The 12,077-nt window shown below is 43.7% G+C and overlaps 1 protein-coding gene across 1 annotated transcript in view; it reads right to left on the minus strand.

Annotated features, from left to right (window-relative positions):
* LOC126252543 (ATP-dependent translocase ABCB1-like) overlaps nucleotides 1–12,077 on the minus strand; it is a 305,981-nt gene that overhangs the window by 123,039 nt on the left and 170,865 nt on the right. The window contains exon 14 of the mRNA XM_049953441.1: nucleotides 2,985–3,200. Within this exon, the coding sequence (XP_049809398.1) occupies nucleotides 2,985–3,200 (216 nt within the window). The remainder of the gene's footprint in view (nucleotides 1–2,984; nucleotides 3,201–12,077) is intronic.

Raw genomic sequence — 12,077 nt, forward strand, 5'->3', positions numbered from 1 at the left:
TAATCTGATTCCCTTAGCATCTTCTGATTTAGTTTGACTACATTCCATTATCCTTCTTTTTTTCCTCCCTTCACGACACTGTCCATTCCATTCGACTGCTCCTCCAAGTCCTTTGCTGTGTCTGACAGAATTAAATGTCATCGGCAAACCTCAAATGTTTATTTCTTCTCCCTGAACTTTAATTCCTAATCCAAATTTTTCTTGTTCAATGTACATCGGGGATCGGTTGCAACCCTGTATCACTCCTTTACAACCACTGCCTCCATCTCATACCCCTCTACTCTTATGCGTTATGTTGAAACATAGCAATCAAGCTTTCCCTAAATTTGGTAGCTCGGTGGAACCCACTTATGGCGTCGCCTCAACTGAATATGGCGAACCTGGATAAACTTCTGGACTCTCCTCCATGCCGAACTGAAGCCATTATCCAGGTTAGAGACGCGAAATTTAACCGACAGGAAGAAGATGCTGTGATATGCAAATGATTAGCTTTTCAGAGCATTTACACAAGGTTGGCGTCGGTCGAGACACCTACAAGGTGCTGATATGAGGAAAGTTTCCAACCGATTTATCATACACAAACAGCAGTTGACCGGCGTTGCCTGGTGAAACGTTGTTGTGATGCCTCACGTAAGGAGGAGAAATGCGTACCATCACGTTTCCGGCTTGAATAAAGTTCGAATTGTAGCCTATCGCGATTGCGGTTTATCGTATCTCGACATTGCTGCTCGCCTTGTTCGAGATCCAATGACTGTTAGCAGAATATGGAATCGGTGGGTTCAGGAGGGTAATACGGAACGCCGTGCTGGATCCCAAAGGCCTCGTATCACTAGCAGTTGAGATGACAGGCATCTTATCCGCATGGCTGAAACGGATCGTGCAGCCACGTCTCGATCCCTGAGTCAACAGATGGGGACGTTTGCAAGACAACCATCTGCACGAACACTTCGACGACGTTTGCAGCAGCATGTACTATCAGCTCGGAGACCAAGGCTGCGGTTACCCCTGACACTGCATCACAGACAGGAGCGCCTGCCATGGTGTACTCAACGACGAACCTGGGTGCACGAATGGCAAAACGTCATTCTTTCGGATGAATCCAGGTTCTGTTTACAGCATCATGATGGTCGCATCCGTGTTTGGCGACATCGCGGTGACGCACATTGGAAGCGTGTAGTCGTCATCGCCATACTGGTGCATCTCCCGGCGTGATAGTATGGGGTGCCATTGGTTACACGTCTCGGTCACCTCTTGTTCGCATTGACGGCACTTTGAGTAGTGGACGTTACATTTCATATGTGTTACGACGCGAGGCTCTTCCCTTCAGTCGATCCCTGCGAAACCCTACATTTCAGGAGGATAAAGCACGACCGCATGTTGCAGGTCCTGTACGGGCCTTTCTGGATACAGAAAAGGTTCGACTGCTGCCCTGGCCAGCACATTCTCCAGATCTCTCACCAATTGAAAACGTCTAGCCAATGGTGGCCAAGCAACTGGCTAGTCACAATACTCCAGTCACTTCTCTCGAGGTACTGTGGTATCGTGTTGAAGCTGCATCGGCAGCTGTACTTGTACATGCCATCCAAGCTCTGTTTGACTCAATGCCCAGGCGTATCAAGGCCGTTATTACGGCCAGAGGTGGTTGTTCTGGGTACTGATTTCTCAGTATCGATGCACCCAAATTGCTTGAAAATCTAATCACATGTCGAGTGTAATATAATATATTTGTCCAATGAATACCCGTTTATCATCTGCATTTCTTCTTGGTGTAGCAATTTTAATGGCCAGTAGTGTATATTAGCAGCAACGAACACCAGAATTCTGCGAATCCTGCAGTGAAAGAAACACCACGCAGATGGCAAGCATTTAGCAAGAGCTTGGCCTCAAAGATACACGTGGAGAAGGTACGTCGCAAGTATTTAGGTATGAGAAATTTGTGTTGTGAAACAGTAAGAGTCATGTATTCCGCTGCGTGAATTGTAAAGAAGGCTAAGGTTTACTATTGGTAGAGTGAGATCCGTATAAATATTGGAACGATATGTTTTGAAATTTGTGTAAATTCACGGATTTGGATAAAGATAGATTATTTTTTTAATCGTGGGAACTGCGAGAATCTCAGTTATTTGATTAGTTCATTGCACCAATAATCAAACTCTTTCTTGTAATCCTTCTCTTTAAGTTGTTGATAACAATGCTGAAGTACTGAATGAAGTGTTTTCTGCTTGTGCGGTATTCAATCTATGATCTACACGCTGATTGAGAAATCTCCTGTAGGAATCACAGAAAGCCCAAGTGGCTGCCTCGCGAGAAAAGTCGACAGTTATGAAGCGCGGAAGAGCTGTGTACATGTCTGCCAAAACGAGACACAGAATGGAGGACGAGATCACGTAGAGCTGTTATATGGTATCCTCCAACATCTTACAGCTCCAGATTCCACTCCATTCCAGTGGAGATTACTGACAGGTGATCCGAAAACCCGTAATCTCAATGTGACGATGACATATTGCTGCTATAAAACAGAAAAAGACGGATGTAGCTGATCAGGCAACATTAGGAAGATAAATATTTCGAAGCATGGGCCAATGCAACAAACTGTACCGGAGCATCAGCAATATTACATCTCTGAAACGATACCGTCTGCTTAAATATTTTCTCAGATGGAAATTTTCTCTAGTCCCTACTCCTGTTCAGCAGTCCTCATACAAGCTCCATGATGCCCCTGTGGTATGATAACAATGATGGTGAGATGAAGTAAGTAAAGAATTACATTGGCGGTGCACCAGTGTCACACATTGTACCACCGACGACGACCGTCTAGGTTACTGGCTGAAGAGGCAAATCGTACCGTCAAAAGCCCAGAAGTAGTTCATCGAAACCGTACGAATTTATGTCTGGCAACCACAATATGACATTAAAGATACGTTACCGTGCAAGTACTTCATATTATTTCCACTCGTCGTAGATAAATACAAGCTACGTCGTACCATAGCTTGCTGGGGCTCACCCTTTTCCTCGGCCTCCTTGACGGCGGCGGACAGCTGGGCAGTGACGAGCGTGTGGTAGTGGCCCTTGAGCGCCATCAGCTCGTCGTGGCTGCCCTGCTCGACCACGCCGCCTCCGGACAGCACCACGATCCTGTCCGCGTTGCGCACAGTCGACAGCCTGTGCGCCACGATGATGGTCGTTCGACCAACGCTGGCCTGCAAGTTGTTCACGAGAAAAACTTCATTAACGAAAAATTATTTTGTTTAGTTTTTTTATTTTGGTTTAAATTCGGATTTTTCGATCACACTTTGCATGTATCTGAAATTATCGTAACTTAACAGATTTTTTTCCATGAGTCGTTCCACAATGCTTCTTTATATCGAGAAATATGGTATTGTCTAGGCAGCTTCCTCCCTTACACTGCATTGGTACTCTGTCCCTCCGAACACGGACGGCAACAAGGGGAAGATGACGTGTAAAGTTATCTGTAGGTGAAGCAGAGGCAACTAAGATGGGGGTACCAGTACAGGAACATGTCTTCGTAGCACAGATTTAAACTACACTGCACATGTGCTACTCCATAAATAAGTCTGCCATAGGCTGAAGCGTTTTGCTTGCAAATGCAAATTTCAAATTGTATCTAATGCTATCTTATAGCACACTGCCGCGGTTTTTTGGCTTTTCCCCGTGTGGCCGAGCGGTTCTAGGCGCTTCAGTCTGGAACCGCGCGACCGCTACGGTCGTAGGTTCGAATCCTGCCTCGGGCATGGATGTGTGTGATGTCCTTAGGTTACTCAGGTTTAAGTAGTTCTAGGGGACTGATGACTTCAGATGTTAAGTCTCATAGTGCTCAGAGCCATTTTGGCTTTTCCGAATGATGAAGGACGCTTTCTGTTGCTGTTGATTTTCCAGTATGGGAGTCCGTACACCAAGAACATTCCAATGAAAAAGAGACCATAAAGTGTAATTCACGGCATCAATGGACATATTAAATGGTTTCTGTTGATAATCAGTAGTATACAGTGGATGGAAACTTACACTGGGAACTCTGAGATCTGTACAACTAGTTCCACGTTTAATTAATTATGGTAGGTCACCACCTGCCTAAGTTGGGAAAATTCAATTATAATAAAGCTTTGATCCACACTAATCATATTTCCTTAATTGCTTTCATAATTTGACCACTTAAAGTCAAATTACGAGGGCAGTTCAATAAGTAATGCAACACATTTTTTTTCTCGTCCAATTTTGGTTGAAAAAACCGGAAGTTTCTTGTGGAATATTTTCCAACATTCCCGCTTCGTCTCGTATAGTTTCATTGACTTCCGGCAGGTGGCAGCGCTGTACGGAGCTGTTAAAATGGCGTCTCTAACGGATGTGCGTTGCAAACAACAGGCAGTGATCGAGTTTCTTTTGGCGGAAAACCAGGGCATCTCAGATATTCATAGGCGCTTGCAGAATGTCTACGGTGATCTGGCAGTGGACAAAAGCACGGTGAGTCGTTGGGCAAAGCGTGTGTCATCATCGCCGCAAAGTCAAGCAAGACTGTCTGATCTCCCGCGTGCGGGCCGGCCGTGCACAGCTGTGACTCCTGCAATGGCGGAGCGTGCGAACACACTCGTTCGAGATGATCGACGGATCACCATCAAACAACTCAGTGCTCAACTTGACATCTCTGTTGGTAGTGCTGTCACAATTGTTCACCAGTTGGGATATTCAAAGGTTTGTTCGCGCTGGGTCCCTCGTTGTCTAACCGAACACCATAAAGAGCAAAGGAGAACCATCTGTGCGGAATTGCTTGCTCGTCATGTGGCTGAGGGTGACAATTTCTTGTCAAAGATTGTTACAGGCGATGAAACATGGGTTCATCACTTCGAACCTGAAACAAAACGGCAATCAATGGAGTGGCGCCACACCCACTCCCCTACCGAGAAAAAGTTTAAAGCCATACCCTCAGCCGGTAAAGTCATGGTTACAGTCTTCTGGGACGCTGAAGGGGTTATTCTGTTCGATGTCCTTCCCTAGGGTCAAACGATCAACTCTGAAGTGTATTGTGCTACTCTTCAGAAATTGAAGAAACGACTTCAGCGTGTTCGTAGGCACAAAAATCTGAACGAACTTCTTCTTCTTCATGACAACGCAAGACCTCACACAAGTCTTCGCACCCGAGAGGAGCTCACAAAACTTCAGTGGACTGTTCTTCCTCATGCACCCTACAGCCCCGATCTCGCACCGTCGGATTTCCATATGTTTGGCCCAATGAAGGACGCAATCCGTGGGAGGCACTACGCGGATGATGAAGAAGTTATTGATGCAGTACGACGTTGGCTCCGACATCGACCAGTGGAATGGTACCGTGCAGGCATACAGACCCTCATTTCAAGGTGGCGTAAGGCCGTATCATTGAATGGAGATTACGTTGAAAAATAGTGTTGTGTAGCTAAAAGATTGGGGAATAACCTGGTGTATTTCAATGCTGAATAAAACAACCCCTGTTTCAGGAAAAAAATGTGTTGCATTACTTATTGAACTGCCCTCGTATTTACGAAATATGTTCCTTTCGGTGAAAGGCAACAGGAGATCTCGACGAAAAATAGTAGATTCTCAGTGAGAAACATGAAAAGAACTGGCTTATAAGAACTGTTGCACGCCAGGTTGGGTGAACTAATTCTAATAAGAAAGTTGTTGATTGTGAAACAGTCATAAACTTGTAACGATTTATTTTAACAGAGAGAAACACTTTCAAACACTGCATAAGGAGTTAACTTAAAGTTTGCTATTGCCTGCATTTTCGTACTGATAACATTCCAAAGGACAATATGTTGGATAGTGAGGCTCTTTATGAATATAATCGATACAAAATGGGAGGAGGACAGGATAAATTTACACGCATACTAAGTTCACATTAAAAGAATACAGATTGAAGGGAGTCAGCCCTTCACCATATAACAACAGACTAGACCTTCCACTACATAAAAATAAAATGTCTCGGAACACTCACACAAAAACAAGTCTATGCCAAAGAGAATCACATCGGCGCTAGACTTCAAAAAATTGAAAGCTCACATATTTCCTAAATATTTATGAGTAAATTACTTGTTAAATACTTGCTACGATATGAAAGATCCAAATGAATTACAAAAGAAAATAGTATCATGTGAGCAAATGGCCTATATGAACAAAGCAAGTATTCGAAAATCAGAGTTTAACACAATGAAATCACAGAAAATATAACTGTATAGTGCTGAGGGCAGATTTGTCCATGTGTGGTACCATATAAAGGAAATCTGCAAAGTTAGTCATAAAACTGAAACGGAAATGAATTTCCGACAAGAGATGGAACCATATTTACACAAGAGAACATTCACATGCACATTCTCAATTAATAGCAAACATTCTCTCATACCGTCAGCGTATATCGAGGAATGCATTACGATGTCACAAGTTATGGTAAGACAAAGTAAGTCTCAGAAAATAAACAAAACCTCAAAAATACGCCATTTCCTACTCTGAATAAACTATTACATGTTGACTCCTAGGCTATCGCTGAGAAATAATTGAATTAGAACACTTCAGTAGGCGTACGCAATTCACATTCTAAGACGAAGTCCCTAGGCTCGCTCTTAAAGTTACGATGTGCACTCACCACCAACCACCCAACAGAGCCGAATGCTTTTGTTCACGAACACCCCCACACCCGCCCCCCCACCCCCCCACCCCCGGAAGCGGAACTGATCAGAGGGGTCCTTTCCGCCACCAACCTGACGACAGTCGAAAGGCCACTTAGAGGGCACAAACCTTTTTACTTTAACTGAAGCCACTAAGCCGAGTGTCTACAGCATACAGCAAAGTGCTGCGCTGCTAACTGCTGTTGAAATACTAAACAGACACACAAATTCACTCACTCTTTGACGCTGAGGATAAGGAAGGAAGTGAAATGCGGTAACACAAAATATAAATAATGTAAGCAGTACTGAGGACTTGCTTGGAACATAAATATGCATATACCGTATAAATATGTTAGGGAGATGCAGAACACAGTTTTTTTGCATCGTTCCGTTAAATTATCATGAGATAAACATAACCCAATGCTCTGATTTCTCGCGGGCTGAACCAAGAAAGCCGGCCGGTGTGGCCGAGCGGTTCTAGGCTCTACAGTCTGGAACCGCGCGACCGCTGCGGTCGCAGGTTCGAATCCTGCCTCGGGCATGGATGTGTGTGATGTCCTTAGGTTAGTTAGGTTTAAGTGGTTCTAAGTTCTAGGGGACTGATGACCTCAGCAGTTGAGTCCCATAGTGCTCAGAGCCATTTTTTTGAATCAAGAAACGCACCAATAATTAGAGGTGCCAGTATTGATTGAATGACAGTAACATTAAATCCGATAAAGACAATATGAAACGTCTCCAATTGGGAGGTTTCACATAACATCGACGTCGTTGGCAACCTTAGAAATTTGAGAAGTTTCTTGCTTAAACATGTAATTAAGAAAACATAAAAATTATTTCGATAAATCAGGCGATCGCTATCTTATCTCCAAGTGTTCGGTAAATCAATTCGACGAAAATCGTTTTGTCCCCACCTTCGAAAATAATACGCACATGGGTCACACGAAAGAGAGGTTAGTGCTTGTACAAAGTTACATTGACATCAGTTTTTACGGAGTACTCTCCACCATCCACTGTACAGTGGCTTGCAGAGTGAGGTATAACTCCAAACGTAGTGTGATATTACACTAAACCGTCAGGTGTAACAGGTCCGCGAAAGGTTTCATAGGTAATAAGCTTACAGTTTTTATGGTTCAATGGCTCTGAGCAATATGGGACTGAACTTCTGAGGCCATCAGTCCCCTAGAACTTAGAACTACTTCAACCTAACTAACCTAAGGACATCACACACATCCATGCCGGAGGCAGGATTCGACCCTGCGACCGCAGCGGTCGCGCGGTTCCAGACTGTAGCACCTAGAGCCACTCGGCCACTCCGGCCGGCTCCAGTTGTTATGAATGGGGCTCATGCGGTGTAGCAAAATAGCCTCTGGAATGGAAATAACCGAAGAGCGACCGCTTTGAGGTTAGAATGTCCAAGAGACGGACGCTTACATGACTTGCTTCCGTAGCAAACGTCGCTGGTCAAGAGCCGCGAAACTACTTCTATATGCAAAGCAGTATGACCTATGTTGTACGTATGAAGCAAGCATATGGATTTCACCGTATCAATGTCGTGAGTGCAGCAAGACTCAGGTATCGTCTGTACTCCAAAAACTCTGTACACTACAAGTAATTTAATGGAGTTATGCATTATTTTAACAAATGGTTCAAATCGTTCTGAGCACTAGGGACTTAACATCTGAAGTCATCAGTCCCCTAGACTTAGAACTACTTAAACCTAACTAACCTAAGGACAACACACACATCCATGCCCGAGGCAGGATTCGAACCAGCGACCGTATCGGTCGTGCGGTCCAGACTGTAGCACCTAGAACCGCTCGGCCACACCGAATGGCTTCTCAATAGTTTTCACAAAAAGAACTTCACCTTCCCTTCGCGGATTCCCATTTTAGTTCACAGAGCATTTTCGTAACGCCGGCCGGAGTGGCCGAGCGGTTCTAGGCGCTTCAGTCTGGAACCGCGCGACCACTACGCAGGTTCGAATCCTGCGTCGGGCATGGATGTGTGTGTTGTCCTTACGTTAGTTAGGTTTAAGCAGTTCTAAGTTCTAGGGGACTGATGACCTCAGATGTTGAGTCCCATAGTGCTCAGAGCCATTTGAACCATTTTCGTAACAATCGCATGTCGGTCGAATCTACTGGTAAGAAATCAAGCAGCACGCCTCTGAAATGCTTCGACGTCTTAATTTAATCCGAAATAATGAGGGTCCTATAAATTCTAGCAGTACTCACGAATGCGTCGCACAAATGTTCTTTACACGGTCTATTTCAAAGATGAAGTATACTCTCCTATCTTTCTCCCGATAGACCAAGATCGCACATCGGCCTATTATAAAACGATCTTATGCGATCGTTACATTTCACATCGCTCTGCAACATCACGTCTAGGTATTTAATCGAGTCGCGCGGAGTGGTCGCACGGTAAGAGGCGCCATGCCACGGATTGCACAACCTCTCCCGCTTGAGGTTCGATCCCTTCCTCGGGCGTGGGTGTCTGTGCTGTTCTTAGCATAAGTTAGTTTAAGTAGTGTGTAAGTCTAAGGACAGATGACGTCAGCAGTTTGGTCCCTTATGAATTCACACTTATCTGAACATTTTTATTTAATCGACGTGTATGTCAAGCAGCACATCAAGAGTAACGTATTGGAATATTAGAGCATTTTTCTCCATGCCAACTGCTTTAGCTCACATTTTTCTACATTTAGCGCAAACTACCGTTCATCATGCGAAATAGAAATTCTTTCTGTGATACCGTAAACTCCAACAGTCACTCAACGAAGACACTTTCCCTTAAACGGCAGCCTTATCAGCAAGCAGTGGCAGACTGCTATTCTTCTTATCCTCTGTTTGGTTTGGTCTATAGTGCGCTCAACTGCGTGGCCATCAGCGCCCGTCCAAATTCCCAATCTTTACACAGTCTAATTGTTACACAGTCGAATCTAACAACTGTCACAAATGATGATGAAATGATGAGGACAACACAAACACCCAGTCCCCAGCCAAAGAAAATCCTCAACCCGGCCGGGATTTGAATCCGGGACCCTGTGATCCAGAGGCACCACAGCTAGCCACTAGATCACGAGCTGCGGACCCTATCCAGGGTGCAGCTAGAGCATCACCCAGGGGAAAATTTTGCAGTGAACAGTTTTTGGCGGTGGGCTTGTTCTTCGGATTGAGTCTTCGATGATTTTCAGACTGCTGTTTGACGGTGATAGACCTTTTTCGAGGGCTGCCGTACTTGTAACTTTTAATTTGACTATGAATCACCGTTGGTAGTAATGCATCGGCATATTCTATTCAGTCAGCTACACTACTGATGTGCAGTACTGCTTTATCTGGAATACGTCTGACGTAAGAACAGAAGCAAGTTGGAATTTTAGTACTTCATTGTACGCTGTATTTCATGTGAGTTCAGCCTCCAGCTGCAGCTGAAACCGAGGCACCGTAACCGTCTCACATGCCACACACACCTTGCCTGTCAGCGACGCTGCCTGACAGCGAAAGAACAGTTTTATGACCCGTTTGCTAATCTCGAATGTGGCCCTCGTGCTCTCACAGCCAGCTAGTGGATTCACCTCACAGGAAAAATACACAGACCTGTCACCACGGTATAGAAATGAAATTAAGAAGTGCAGTCATTAGTGTCTGTTTCGGTTAAGGCATACATTCGTGCTTCGCTTGTAACATGAACTGATTTGATAGTCTAATTTGGAAGTGGCTCGTTGACAAACTTACAGAGCAGTTTTAGTAAAAACTGCGGCATAACATTAGCAATTGCGTTGTTTCCTACTGGAACCGTGAATAACATATGGTCGTAAAATGAATATCTGATCAGTCTGTAAATTAGTAATACTCCACGAACGTTTTACACTTTAAGAATATATCGGTTGACCTTACAGTACTGTACTCTTAGTTATTGAAATTTCATTCGCTTATGTGCCAAAGATACACCAGAATAGTTTGTGAAACACTATATGCAAGTATACTAAATTTCTCCTTGCACGTCCTAAAGGCGACTAGAGGACAAACATCTCCAAAAACAAAATTGGTGAGACTTTCATAGCTACTGTTTGACGCACTGCCAGTTCGTTTTCGTCTAGAAATCTTTTGCCGACGTTTGTTTGGTTATTATTCTAACATTTCGTCGTCAACAGTGCCTGGCATGTCAAAGATTCACACCCAAAGATTCATACTGCGCCACCAGCTGTAGAGGGGTAAATCTTCGACTGTGCCAGCCACTCGTATTGGCAAAAACGTAAAATAAATAAATACAAAATCGTCAATCAAACATCGGCTGAAGGTCCTCGGCATACAATGTCTAACTCTTCTCTTTAGTATCTTGTCGTGTATCCAAATTTTATTAAGTGTCTATGTTGGGTCTGAGAAGTATCACGCACTCATTTACGAGTACTGCTAATTCCTCTATTCTGCAGTAGGCCCCTTCAGGAATTTGCTTAAATAAAATCTGTTTCTCCGCGATCCTTTCTGTTAACCGTGTCTTCAATATAAATATACAAATATTTGATAGATGTAGCTATGTTTTTTGAATTTGAGATTCTGATGGTCTGGGTTTGTACATCCTTTGGAATGAATTGAAAGACTCCTTTTCCCTTCCACTGTGATCGACTGCTGTCCTGTAAAAGTTTTGGAACCTTTCTGAGTAGATGAACGCTTTGCATTTGCCTACACGAGTATGCAGACGATGAACTACACTGTCTTTCGCCAGATTCTCTACTTCCTTGTTCTCCATTGTGTCATTATACATTTCTATTGCATTTGTTTTTTAGTTGTTCTTGAATTCTCCATAAGAGACGACACAATGTAAGCGAAAGCGAGAAATTCACATTTAAGTTCAGTTCTTTTCTAGCCTAAAGGATCATTGATTTTATACATTAAATGAAATATTCTTTCCTTGCATTTATGGCTCAGTTTACAATATCCAACAGAAAGGAGAGGATAGCCGCAGGCTCTACCTCTGAAATTTATTACTTGAGTAGGTCACAGTATGCGACTGATCAGAAGTTCGTCCTGCTAGAATTTACGTTGTATTTAACACTGTTACAATCCAAGGGCTTCTGAAAATGAATTCGTTTGTCTATAGTGAACAACGTATACGATTCATATACGCAAAATCTGTGTATACTACAGAAGCAGTAGCACAACGCTGCAGTTCTTAAAGAGGCTGGTAGTGTCATTCGTAGTTCTCTTAGCAGAAGTATAGGCAATCACAAAACTGGACTACGTCTCAACGCAAGCGGTTTCCCAAGACGAAATAACATGAAAAGTTCAGCTTTATTTTATGTACACCCTCTCTTGATTAGTTTTATTTCATTCTCCATCCCTTCCTAAAATGTGCTAATCTTTTCATCTGAACGTAATTACTACACCAATAACTTCATACTATGTTTCTCATGTGCTAGTCTGT

This window comes from Schistocerca nitens, chromosome 4 (assembly GCF_023898315.1).
Source record: "Schistocerca nitens isolate TAMUIC-IGC-003100 chromosome 4, iqSchNite1.1, whole genome shotgun sequence".
Taxonomy (NCBI): Eukaryota; Metazoa; Arthropoda; class Insecta; order Orthoptera; family Acrididae; genus Schistocerca; species Schistocerca nitens.